At 35.4% G+C, this 13,580-nt stretch overlaps 5 protein-coding genes across 8 annotated transcripts; 2 read left to right on the forward strand and 3 right to left on the reverse strand.

The window, feature by feature from the left end:
- LOC104793462 lies at positions 1–2,154 on the reverse strand (the record flags this gene model as incomplete). The annotated part of the gene is given in 9 exon segments (XM_010519814.2): positions 1–105; positions 269–327; positions 425–489; positions 581–633; positions 1,139–1,222; positions 1,316–1,368; positions 1,463–1,540; positions 1,646–1,712; positions 1,803–2,154. Coding segments are annotated over 9 exon segments (816 nt in total). The 5' UTR covers positions 2,070–2,154.
- Positions 2,436–2,900, reverse strand: LOC104793463 (protein transport protein Sec61 subunit beta). The gene has a single exon (XM_010519815.1). The coding sequence runs from the start codon at positions 2,876–2,878 to the stop codon at positions 2,630–2,632; it is 249 nt and encodes an 82-aa protein (XP_010518117.1). The 5' UTR covers positions 2,879–2,900; the 3' UTR covers positions 2,436–2,629.
- On the forward strand, positions 5,698–7,802 carry LOC104793464. Of its 4 annotated transcripts, XM_010519817.1 has the most exons (7): positions 5,698–5,872; positions 6,139–6,148; positions 6,234–6,434; positions 6,518–6,650; positions 6,733–7,032; positions 7,113–7,325; positions 7,452–7,802. In XM_010519817.1, exons 5-7 carry the CDS (start codon positions 6,868–6,870, stop codon positions 7,695–7,697), a joined length of 624 nt encoding a protein of 207 aa, XP_010518119.1. In that variant the 5' UTR covers positions 5,698–5,872; positions 6,139–6,148; positions 6,234–6,434; positions 6,518–6,650; positions 6,733–6,867; the 3' UTR covers positions 7,698–7,802. The 4 variants fall into 4 exon arrangements, with proteins under 4 accessions (XP_010518119.1, XP_010518118.1, XP_010518120.1 ...); XM_010519816.1 differs by having other exon boundaries at positions 6,139–6,434; XM_010519818.1 differs by lacking the exon at positions 6,139–6,148.
- On the forward strand, positions 10,671–11,806 carry LOC104793465 (cyclin-U2-1-like). Its single transcript, XM_010519820.2, has 2 exons — positions 10,671–11,228; positions 11,335–11,806. The coding sequence occupies exons 1-2, from the start codon at positions 10,834–10,836 to the stop codon at positions 11,600–11,602; spliced, it is 663 nt and encodes a 220-aa protein (XP_010518122.1). The 5' UTR covers positions 10,671–10,833; the 3' UTR covers positions 11,603–11,806.
- Positions 12,304–13,458, reverse strand: LOC104699450. Its single transcript, XM_019246449.1, has 5 exons — positions 13,441–13,458; positions 13,200–13,343; positions 13,048–13,098; positions 12,805–12,951; positions 12,304–12,696 (listed from the first exon to the last, which is right to left on the reverse strand). Exons 1-5 carry the CDS (start codon positions 13,456–13,458, stop codon positions 12,328–12,330), a joined length of 729 nt encoding a protein of 242 aa, XP_019101994.1. The 3' UTR covers positions 12,304–12,327.

The raw sequence follows: 13,580 nt of genomic DNA on the forward strand, positions 1-13,580 counted from the left end.
GGGGTTTAGTTTGCCTCATACGGAGATACCATAGTTGCTGATTTTGTTCACTTCCTTTGTCAAAGCGTTTCTCTCTTGCTTCACTTCAGACGCGCGGTTCGATATCTGAGGGTGAACAAATAAGATATCTCCGTTATACAATGTATATAACTGGTTTGCTAATTTATGCTAATTTATTCTAAACTAAGTCATCAGCTCCTAACTCCAGATCGAGCTCCTATACTATATCCTAGACTAGCATAGAGACTTATAGATAAGTAAAACTTACTTGAGAGCGGAATCGAGAAGCTTCCCTCTTTGGCAATTCTTTCAGTACATCTTTCAAACCTGTATATACAAAATGATAGTTTTCTTCTTCTATTTATCGATGTCTTTAGTTTCACAAACCGTGGCATTATAACACAGAAGGGTATTAAAAACATACCTGCTGCTTGCTTTTCAATCTTATAGGCTGAGTGGATTGCACCTCTGATCTGTTTGCCTGCTTGTCTGTGTAAGATAAGATGGAGAAAGTTAATATACTATTCATAGCTGATGCATATCCAATATACTGATCTTGTATTTCGTCTGGATAATAAACCTGAGTTTCATCCTTCCTCTAATCAATTCCTCTTCTGCCATAGTTGCAACTCTCTGAAACAATCAAATTGTTACGAATCCAAAAACCATAATCCAATAATAGCTTCCAACAGACTTTTAAATCTCTGAAACAAAATTGACTAATAATCAAGGGTATATATATTTATAGATAGAGGTTAAGATAGAGATCTGTCGCATTCATGAGAAATCAACTTCTTTACATTGACGAGAAGAGGTAGACTAAAGAATATACTTTCTCTATATTGCTTCATCCCTGAATGAAACATCTTTAATTTCGATGCAACTAGAACCATTCAACCAAAGGAATCTAAGGCAGAACCTAGCTGTACGAAACCTAAACAGCTAAACCCTTTCAATTTTTTTACTACTCGACAGACATTCTATTTCAAAGATTATGGGATGCTGAAGCAAACCAAAAAAAAAAGAGTAATCTAGCTAACTAAATGTAAACCATAGGAAGTCTTCTCCAAAAACGTAAAACCTCACCATGTCGAAAGTTTGAAAACGAACAACTCTTAAAGCAAAGAAAGGGGCTTACCTCTAACTTTTCACTTTGGGCTGTAAGACGATCCATTGATTGTCGCAACTCTTTTACTTTAAGATCTGCTCTAGAAAGCAAAGCCTGCAAATCAAAATATAAGGTCAAGACTCAAAAACCAGCTTTAACCACAGACAGATCAGTTTATACATTCAACAAATGCTGCACAACACTGACCTCTTCACTTACAAACATGCGTACAGTATTGTAATATACAAGTCTTCTCGTCTCTGCAAACAAACAAGAAAAATCACTAAAAGAGTCCATAACATAACATCTTAGAAGATTGAACTCTAGAGAGATAAGAATATACAGAAAACGTACTTCTCAGAGCAAAAATCCCAACCCCAAAAGCCAAAGTGCCTGATATAACCGGATGAGATGCAGCAACGTTCACACCATCTGCATACAAAAATTGACACGAAGTATCCAAGAAAGTGGAAACATACCTATGAGCAGAGAGATGAAACATAGTCAACACGAAGTATCCAAGAAAGTGGAACAGACCTTTAATCTTCCCAAACACCATTTGTTCGTAAACGTTATACTCACAAGCTATCTCTCGAAGAGAATCCTATATCACAAAAACCTCGATTACATGTTGTGAAATTCCCAGATTCGCTTGGATTCCAATTAAAATTAGGGGCTCGTAGTAAAAGCTTACGATGGTTTGGCTCGTGTGAGCTACAGAAGTGTCTCGAATTTGAGACAATCGAGCTTTAGAGGCGTCAATGGTAGAATCCACCGTCTCCGTGATCGTCTTCTGGTACACAAGCGCCTGACGCAGTGCATCATCGATCCAGGAAGCCGCATTTTCCACCGTCGTCGTTGCGATCTTCTGATACTCCGGCGGATGAACTGGCGAATATTGAGGAATCGCCGGCGGATTCGCGTCGTTCATCTCTGAGGATGATTCTCCCAAAGTTGTCATTAGAAAAGATCTCTCCAAAACTGGGTTGCGACCTCTCTCTCCTTCCTTGGCTCAAGGTCTGAAGAATACCCGGTGGATCAGTTAATGACCCGAATATACTTAACCGGGCCCTGTTTCAAAATTGACAACTTAAGCCCCTGAAGTTTCAATTATTTCCAACATTTCCCCTTTATTTCTTAATTGTTCAATTAACTCTAGAGACTTTCTTTTGTTTTAATTGCTCTTTGGTATGGCTGAACACTTTAACATCTTTAGTTAATCAGGGTCGTGCTAACTGTTAAGCCTCAACTATTGCACTCGTTTGTATTTAAGATCATGTTGAATACTTCAAACAATTATGATAACAGTACCCACTTGAGAAGTGTATAAGTAACTCATGCCTATAACTTGTGTGAAGAATATTGAAACTTTGAATGTCAACAAACTGGAATGGTTGAGATCGTTTATACTCAGGTAATAAACAACAAAATTAAAACATTCACTGAAACCACTGTCTAATATTTTGATCACTAGGATTCACTTAGGGAGTCTTTTTTCTTCAAACTATAATCTCTTTCTCATCACTTGACAAAGTAGAGCTTGCCCATGACATGAAGGACAGCGACGAAAGCAATGAAACCGATGCTCATGATAAGGACAACATTAGGGGAGATCTTGAGACCGGGTGCATCATCGGTGTAGAACTGAAGCATGGATCCAGCTGCACCACCAGAGGCTCCTCCTCCACTAGCACCGCCACCTGGCTTCCTCCTACGCATGCTTGCGGTTGCAGCTGCACTTCCTCTCTGTGGAGCACCACTTCCCACCATTCTTGCTTCTCTTCTTTACTATCTGAGATACAGTGTAAGAAAGTTAGGACATTAACAACTTTGTATATTACAATATTGAAAGCAAAAGATTTATCTTAAATAGAAAGGAGACATCTAAACACCATTAAGCTAAGATATTTTACGTTTTATAGCCTTTAAAATTTGCATCCTAACCAAAACAAACAACTAAGTTAACCAAAATTAAACTACAATTGGCACATTGTTCCATTCCCTGTTTAGCTAAAACTCAACACAAATTCGAGTTTAAACCCAATTCTATAAGCTCTGGCAATCATGTTAAGACTTGGTACATGTATATTGAAATTGAAACACTCACAAAGCACATAGTATCGATTTCATTATAGGTTCTACAAAACTATTAGCATGCAAAGATAGATTAGATGGGAGCAATGCAAAATAATCCACACAGCGAGTCAAAATTCAAACATGGAGACATAATACAACAATGAGCAAGCAAAATTCATTAATTTCACATATGCGTAGGCAACATTTAGAATGAAAAAAGCAAAAAAAATCGAATCCAGATCGGAAAATCCTAAAACACCGATTCAACATCGAGATCTCATTATCAGATCTACGCACAACACCTGATCTAATAATAACCTATAGATCTAGCAATCAGAGACATGGATCGTAAAACAACAACGATAACAAAAAAAGACTCACACCTGATTCGGCTTAGAAATTCTGATGTCGACGACGAGAATGATACGAGACGTGTAGAGAATTGAGATTTGAAGACCTTCGGAGTTGACCGCAACTCTTTTTAACAATTCTTATAGCAAGACGAGAAACACTCGCCACGCACCTTTTAATGTTTTAGCCAATCACATATTGCCACCTCAGCGTAACTATCAGAGCTTTTTCTTAAAGCGTTAGTGGGGGAGAGTTTGGATATAAATTAATTTAGAGCCTAAAATTAAGGCCCAAAAAGCCCAAACGCTTTACTCGTCTATAAGTCCATGACTTTTTTGCACGACAGAAAAATTTAAAGAATTTAAAAGAAATGTTTGCTGAATAGAATTAAATTTAAGTAGGGACATATTTTTTTATATTCAACCTAAAAGATTGATTGTGTGTAATCATTCACTTTATTTGTAGGTCTTATGAGAAACGATTTGAAGTGAAAGGTATGATTTTACAGGCAAAATTAATGTTCATTAGTATAACTTTTGATTCCCTAAATCAAAGGACAACAATCTAAGCCAGAAAAGTCTCTTAAAAAGTTTATAGGTGATTTTAATTCCTTCTTCTTAATATACTAAAACAACTAATGGAGAAACCGGAGGGGGAAAAATGTGAATCATGAAAGAAGTTTCGTACGTGGGCACGTACGTACGTACCAAAGTACGTAGACATTAAAAGCATTTTCATCTATTTTTCTTCTAATTAGATCTGGAACACGAATCTCGAGATGGAGACAGATATGTGAATCAGAGGGAGAGAGAGAGAGAGTGTAATGATGCATATCTATCGGGGCATAAGGTTATGGAAGGAAGCCTGACATTTTTTTGTGTACGGCCACAGAGTCGACATATACTGTGCGACTGTTTTTTTACCTTCGTACGTATCGATCCATTCCAAAATCTTATTTTCATTCATGTGTTCCAATCAATCAATGCTATATAGTATATTTACTATCGGAAAGCAGTAATGCTCTTGTTTTGTTGAATCTATATACTACCATATGTATACTCTTTCCTTCGGTATATATATATATATATATATTTTTTTTTTTCGGTCTTATATTAAATATAGAGGAAAGTTTACACTAGTGCCATAGGCACCATAGGCACTATTAAGCTTTGGGAAGAGAGAGACATAAAAAAACAAAGACTGAAAAAAGCAGGGTGAGTAATCACTACAAGAAAACATCACCAATTCTGACCAAATTTCCGACTGATATATTGGTCGGCTAATTACACGACCATTTTCCAACCGTTAACCGACGCAATTTAAAAACAGTTGGTAATCGGTCGAAAATTAGCGACAGATACATATGGTTGGATATCGGTCGGAAATTACCGACGAAATTACCGACCAATAAATCCGTTGGTAAAAACCGACTGTTTTCCAACCAACTTTCTGACTGATTTTAAATTCGGTCGATAAATGGTCGGTTATAAGTGACCGCTTTAATCGTCGGTAAACGGTTATAAATTTCTGACCAATTTCCGACTGACTTATTACCATTTGCGAATCGGTCGGTAAACGGTCGATCCGTTGCAACAAAGCTCTACTGGAATTTTAAATTCTACTGATATCTCCATGGAAAATAATGCTTTGATCGGTTTAGAAGAAAACACACTTGACGAGATATTAGAAAATTCTGATGCTGAGCTGGAAGAATTTGAAGAATATATCGACTCAGCATCATCATCTGAATATTCTTCTGATTCTGATTAATTAATGGAATGTAATTTGTTTTTTTTTTCAATTCTGTAACATTTTGTTGGATGTAATAAAGTGTATCATTGAGTTTCGTCATGTTTGGTTCACATAATTTATATTGTAATATACGAAGTTTGATTAACACAAAAAGCACGTTTATCCACTGAATTTGATTATAAAAATTTTCAAACTTAGGAAAACGAAATTACATAGAATTAGTTTAAGTTTAAGGTTAGTACTCGAGTCCAAATATAATATCTCTTGTGATTGTAAATATACTTTTAAACTTATTTAGCCCATTGTTTAATGTATAAAGCCTCTAATGGGCCAGTGTGTTCTCGATTTAGCCCATTTTTTATTGTCTAAAAGCACTAATATTTGGATAAACCTAATTAAGCTTCCACGATTCCACACCTCTTCGCAGTTTCTTCTTCTTCGTCTTCTCTCATAACCCTAGGAGTTCTTTTCACAGTCTCTTCGCAGATCCACCGTTGTTTGTCGCGTACTCGGCGTTTGCTTGCCGTCGTTTCACCGTTTAGTCGGCGCCGCTCCTCCATGACGAACCCACCAGTCCCACCACCGGTAAACCCTTATTTACCCTTATTACGCTTCCCATTTGGATTAAGGCTACACTTTCATGTTGTTCTTTTTTACACATGAGATTATTTGTAAGATTATTTGTAATTTTAAGGCTACAACTTTAGCAATTGAACGTCCCTGTAAGATTATTTGTTCTCTATAAGCGAATTATGGGATTTAGGCTTCTCATATTTTAACTTCTCTTATTTGATGTCTAATTGTTCTATTTTGAATTATTTTTTACTAACAGCTTTGTTTTCTCATTGTAGAACTTCAATCGTAATGCATTTCTTCAATATATGTCACAACAGTTTAGTACACAACAGTATAGTAGCTCAACACCAGAGTATGACACTTTTTATAGGCCTATCATAAGTGAAGACCAGACAGGTAGTATTCCAGACTTTGAAACCAATGTCTCTCCACCAGCCGATGTAAACGGTTCTGTTCCACCAGCCGATGCAAATGGTTCTGTTCCACCAGTTTCGGTGGAGGACCTTCTCATTGCTCCAGGACGTGAAACTCTCAAGTATCTTCATCCCAAAGTGGAGCGAGGAGCTATTTGGTAAATTATAAGTTAAACCTATATGTAAGATTTCTTAGTTTAGATTAGGTTAGTTATTGATGTTATTAACTGGTTTTGTGTAGGTTTAAGCGTGATCCATATGGTGTAATTACAAAGTCTATCTTGAGAATGCAAAAAACAGATGTCAAACCTGCTTGCTTGACATATCGTTCTCTTCCCCCTGAGACTAAAAAACGGTGGTTTCAAGCTTTTGCGGTAAGATTTCTTCTATAATATATGTTTGATTCACATCATGTGTTTCTCTTGTTATTTACTTCATGTGTTTTTTTTTGTTCAGCAAGAGTTTAACTGGGATCCCATCATAACAAAAATAGTTTAGATAGAGTTTGAGAAACAAGCTGCCTATTCCTTCTCTAAGAACTTAGCTGAGTGGAAACAAAAATGGAAATGCAATAAAGAGAAACCTATACATATGACAGATGATTTATGGAAGGGGTACATTAATATTTGGTGTGATGAGAAAGTTGCAGGATTGGCATCAACAAACTCACAAAAAAGGAGAAGCAACCCAGATGGTGAAGGAATTCCAGTGCACTTCAATGGAGCTAAATCATTCTATAGGCGTAAAGATGAAATGGTAATTTTGAATTTCTTTACATTTCTTAAGAATTATCATTCAAATGCATATTAATCATGTTCTTTTTCCATGTATATAAGACTGTTGAAAATGGTGGAGTCGAGCCTAATATGATGGCTTTCATTGAGGATGTTTATAAAAGTAAGAAAACTGGCAAGATTGTCTACAAGAAGGCTAAGCAGATTGTGGAGACTTTAAAAGAACAGGTGAATGACCTCCAATCTAAAGAGCCACTTGAAGATGGATTGGTTCAGCCTCTCTCTTGTCCTGAGATAAACGATTTGGTTCGCAAGGTGCGGGGATTCCTTTTTTCTCTTAACATGCTTTTTACCATACCAAATCAACTTGACACTTCTTAACTATTTGATTTTTAACATGATGTTTCCATATTTTTTACATTATTCTTGGTTGATTCTCAGGCAATACCCAAAAAAAAGGGTAATCGATTTGGATTTGGATTTCTCCCAGATCATGAAGAGTTAGATGCTCCCTTCTTACCCAGCTTGGACCATGAAAAGAAGTTAGAAGAAGCATACAACAAGATTTCTGAGTTAGTTAAAGAGAAAGAGGAAGATACCAAGACAATCCAGTACTTGAAGGATGTTATTGTCTTCCAGCTGAAGAAGAAGAAGATGATGATGAAACTCAAAATTAAAGTGTTTTAGTTTGGCTGGTTTTTTGGTTGTATTAGTTACGGTTAATATAAGAATCTATTAATGTGGTTTAATTGACAATAACTTCTATTTATATATTTTTGGTATTTTCTGATATTTAATTAATTTAGTATTTTTTTATTTTTTATTAATTTTTATTTTCGGTATTTTACATTAATTTGACAATATTTTGGTTGGAAAATAATTGGTCGGAATATCGGTTGGAAATTAAAACGGTTGGTTAACAGTCGGTAATACAGTCTCGACCGATTTACGCCGTCGGTAATTAGTCGGTATTTTTCTAACCGAAATCCGACCGATTTTACCTAACAGAATTTCAACCGACGATTCGGTCGGAAATTTCCGACCGATTTCTAACTAAATAAATTTCCGACCAGCGATTTCCAACCGATTTACAGTGGTCGGTTAATGGTCGGAAATGCCTCTTTCCGACTGATTTTCGACTGATTTCACCGTCGGAAACGGCTATGTTTTCTTGTAGTGAATGAGTCTTTCATGACAAATGAAAGTGAAAGAACCATAAAGTGAGATAGGAATCTTGTTGTTGAAGCGTCGTGCTTGAATTTCTGTCGTGTGCAAGTAACCTCCTTCTCATAAGTTGATGAATCCTTCCGTATATATAATACTTGATAAAAGCTAAAAGTATAAATGATGAAATTTTATGACCAAAAAGACTGTCGAAATACTCGTTATTTGGATCATCGAATGGATCACACATTCTCATATATACTATTTGATTTAGAAGATCAATGTTCACACTATACTCTTACTTTCAAAATGACAAGGATATGTCATAAATAAGGTGGGGGAAGGTACAAATAGTAAAGAAAGAAGAAAAAAAATAATTGATTCAGGAAATGATGATGTAGTAAATTATTTTTGACAGGACGATATTTTGTTTTGTGTGTGTAAGAAAATAAAATCAAAACGGGGTCCCTTTTTTGGGCACATTTATTATCAAACGAATTCGTGCGGTGGCGGTGGTTATCTCAATTTATTACGTGTACTTTATTTTGTCCCTCCAACACTTTCAATCTCTCTATTCTTCCTTTTTTTTTTTTTTTTTAAATAACTTGTAGTATTAAATTATATTCACCACAGCCAGAGGAACATAAATAAAATGAACCATCAAGTTTATCTTGTTACCAGGTTGTACTTGTACCCGAAGATCAGAAACTTGTACTATTTCTGCAGTTTGAGTTGCAGTTGTCGAGCAGAGATGCGGTAAGGATGACAATTATGTATATATGGATGAATAGTAACATATTTATTTCGTTTTGAATAGAGAGAACAGCACGACGAAGATAGTGAAATCACACTGCTATTTATTAGCATTTGAAATCATGACGCCCTTTTCAACCCATAAATTAATACTTCATAATCAAATAGTCTATTTTAAGATGTACGTTATTATTTTTATTTCTTTGTCTATTATCATAATAACATACTTTGTCTATTATCATAATTACATAAAGTTATTATTTTTATTTATTATAGACCAAAATTTATGAATGTTTGCAAAATGGATTAATCCGCTTCGTCCACTGCAATATCCTTTAGATAAAACTTACGTTTTTTTGACCCAAAAAAAAAAAAAAAAAAACTTACGTTTTAGATTTATTTTGATTTTTTACAATTGGTATATTGATGCTGCAAATATATGGATGTACGGTACACGCGTGTGAGAGTGTCCTTTGTGGATCTTTCGAAAGCTCCCACACTCACGACGCTCGACGTTGACGAAATTCACACGTGTGTCTAAACAGTGACACGCGTTAAAAACCACTCTTTAAGTAAATAATAATAATAACATGAGCGAGTGTGTGAGCCCCAATCAATCACCCTAAAACCCTTCGGCTCCACCAGAGAGTCTCACCGATGTTGAGTTGACATCTCTCTCCTTCTCTCTCTCTCTCTTCTTCACCGTCTTCTATAGACTGTCGGCGGAGTCTTCTTACTTACATAAATTTGAGTCTCAGATTCCGTTATTTTAATTTAATTTTCCTAATTTTGAACTTGGTTCATTTGATTTAATATCTATCATGTGAATAAAATATGTAATATCTAACCAAAAGCTTAGCTGTTGCTCTTACACATTTTTTTCTGGTTCAGTTTGAATAATAATATTAGTTAATTACTTATTGTAGTAACTTCTCTACAGCTTCCATATGACTCCAAAAACCTATGTCGATTCTCTTTTCGATAAAATTCCCATATTATAAAATTCTGTAGTAGTATTACTGTGTCCTCTCACTCTTAGTTAATGTATTAAAAATTACAATCGTCAACTACATTATTTTATTTCAGTGGCCTAGCAAATACTGTATCATGTTTTGAAAAAGATGTTCATTTTGTCATAAAATCTACTACTATACAAGTTTGCGTTCCAAAGAGAGTAGAAAAGTCGAAAATGAATTCAAACATGTCTTATCATGAACTGATCATGATTTTGTTTGACAACATTACAAGGGGTATAGTCTAGATCAAAATATACTAATCTGAAATCTCTATGATGAACATACATGTCGAATATATAGATCCTTGATCACTAAATATTTTAACGAACTTAGATTATGAATTTATGATAGTAATACTTTTGACGTGTAAGAATCAAATCCAAATAAGAGTGAGTTTACACCACATCTTTTTTACCACCAAGTCGCTACCGTTGGTTGAGTTTTTGTATTTATAACCAACAAAAAGCTTTTAAAGAACAAACTTTATTTAATTTTGTTTCGTTAAGTTTTCTTATAGTAGGTGAAAATTAAATTGCTTTATCTAGACGAAAGAGATTCCAAATCTGGGATATTGTTACGTTTCAAAATAAAACCTGAACTTTCGTAGTTGCACGAGCTATGTTTTAATACTATTAAATAAATATTCAGTACACACAGTCACACACTATACTATATAGTTACTAACTTATAAACATTAGAAATAAATTTTTTTTTTAGAAAAAAAAGAAGAGGTGAGGAAGTTGCCCTACATCGGAAAGCTACTCTTCTCCATCTTCTTGACCACTCTGTTCTGTTCTGTGTATAAAAAGCCTCTCAAAACCTCTTCCCATTTTCATATTCAGTTTCAGTTTCTTTAAGAAAAACATAAAGTTTCTCCGATATATATATATATGGATTCTCTAGCGATTTCTCCTAGGAAGCTCCGATCAGACCTTTACTCATACTCTTACCAAGATGACTCCAACTCCAACACACCTCTCGTCATCTCTGTTCTCTCTTCTCTGATCGAGCGGACTTTGGCTTGGAACGAGAGAATCAGCCGGAGCTACGGTGGTTTTGGTAAGACACGTGTCTTTGATTGCCGGGAGATTCCTGATATGACTATTCAATCGTACCTTGAGAGGATTTTTCGGTACACCAAAGCCGGTCCATCGGTTTACGTCGTGGCTTATGTCTACATTGACCGGTTCTGTCAGAATAACCAAGGTTTCAGAATCAGTCTTACCAATGTACATCGTCTCCTCATCACAACTATCATGATCGCTTCCAAATACGTCGAAGATATGTAAGTTTATTACCTCTCCAGTAACAACTTTTTGTATATTTCCAAATAGATAAAAATCCTCTGTTTTGTTTGTGAACTCATCTTGCTTTGTCTTTGTTTCTTACAGGAATTACAGAAACTCATACTTTGCGAAAGTAGGAGGATTAGAGACAGAAGATTTGAACAATTTGGAGATAGAGTTCTTGTTCTTGATGGGATTTAAGTTGCATGTGAATGTGAGTGTGTTCGAGAGTTACTGTAGTCACCTTGAGAGAGAAGTTAGTATTGGAGGAGGCTATCAGATTGAAAAGGCATTACGTTGCGCTGAGGAAATTAAATCCAGACAAACTGTTCAAGATCCTAAACACCATCAATTTTCTCGAATCTTGTTGTAGTCAAGAACAAGAACTAGTATTACTCTGTTTCGTAAATCTTTTTTTTTTTTTTTTTGTCTTCTTGCTTTTGAGAAGGGGCCTTTGACTTTTTGATTACCTTGTTGGTTGGGTTTTCTTGTAATGTAAAATGTAAATAGAGAGAAGAAAATATATAGAGATTGCTGTTGTATGTATTTTGTGCATCAGCAATGTAGATTCTATGTATCTGTTGAATTTTAAGAAAATATGGTTTTTATTTGCAAAAGAAAATCTTTGTTAATCTGTTCTTTTGTCATCTACTACCTTCTTAGACATGTGAACTATTAAAACTGGTTTAGACAAAACAAACAAAATCATTGGTTTGTAGAGATACTCAAATCCATTGATTAAGATTTATGCCTGCGATTGTGAAACCTCAGACAATACTTGTCATGCATTAGATTTGTTAAGATTGTTGGTAATCTTTAGGGTCATGTTCAACTCATAAGTCATCATCAAACAAATTGATTAATAAAGGAAAATATTATTTCCATGGAGTGACAACTTTCGAAAATTTTGTTACCAGAATACGTCTAGATAATTTTCTAGAAAAGACACAATGTTGATACAAGAAAACACAAGAAGGCTCTCTCGTTAACTTAAAGATAATATTTTTATTATTTTAATAACCATTATAAACTTAATCCAAATTCTTCAAATTTCTCCAAGATATTAGTATACAATTAGCCATAAGGAACTGAACTTAATTAGCAACCCCCAGGACCTCCAAAGAACACAGAAGTGGTCCAAGGTTCACCATCACTACTCGTAAAATATTTTGCATTATAACATTTTGGTTGATCCGCGTAAACCTTCACACCGACTGGTTTGGTAAGTCTCCATAAACCATCCCTCACCTTAATGGCATTGACAAAAGCCGCTCTTTGGTACCCTTCTTGTGCAAAACTCCCACTTCCCATCGGTGGGCTCTTCTCACCAATTGGGCTATAGACTTCTCCTCCCCATGATGCATATGATGCTACCTGAGATAAGCCTTGTGCTGTAAACAATTCTTTAGGCCAGTAACCGATTGCCTCTTTCTCGTAAAATAGCAACCAGTTTCCTGAATGTGGATCCTATTTAAAAATTACAATATTACTGTTAAATAAAAGCTTGATTTAGGACTGATGAAAATATAACAAGATAATTAAGATGATGCCTTTTTTTTTTTTTAAACGTTATACCCGGCTTATCTTGACATCTATGTAATACTGCCTGTGATCTCGTGCAGAAAAGGCATCAACGTAAGTACCAAGTGGATTTGTTCGGCTAATTTGGACAAAACCAGGACAATGCATATCGAAACATCCTCTCTTCTTGAAACCATCTGCCTGTAAAATGTTCATATGAAAAGTGTTTGACCAAAAACACTTTTCAACACATATTTAACTAAACAACAACCCAACAAATTTGAACAACCAACTTACTGTCCAGTATGTATAGAAGCGAGTGTCGTTATCCCAGCGAGCTGGGTAGACCTGAGAGTTTTCGTTGACATAAGCAAAAATCATCTAATTGTGAAAATGAAATAAATATATAGTTGGCAAATTTTAAGTAGAGAGAAATGTAACTTTAGAACCTGCCAACCGGCCTGGATACTATTGTACTGTCTGGAGACCAAAACGCGTGCTTGACTAAATTGACGAGGTGACACACCAGGACTCCATGCGTTTATATGTCCACTAGCTTCAGAAACTTGGCCTCTGTATCCTAGCCCTGCAGACTAAGTAAGTGGTAAAAGGAATGAAGTAAGGATCACACCAACATTTGGATCATGCATATATATAAAAAAGGTAGCTTAAAAGGACTTACATGATGACCATTTGGGCGTATACCATTGGTTTGGAGACTCAGACTTTCGAATCCAGTGGATTTCAATTTGTGTGCGCTAAGGAGATCTTGCTTTGTAATTCTCTTGACAATCACTGTCCCGTGTGGGCACTCAAATCGAATAGGAGCA

This window comes from Camelina sativa, chromosome 6 (assembly GCF_000633955.1).
Source record: "Camelina sativa cultivar DH55 chromosome 6, Cs, whole genome shotgun sequence".
Taxonomy (NCBI): Eukaryota; Viridiplantae; Streptophyta; class Magnoliopsida; order Brassicales; family Brassicaceae; genus Camelina; species Camelina sativa.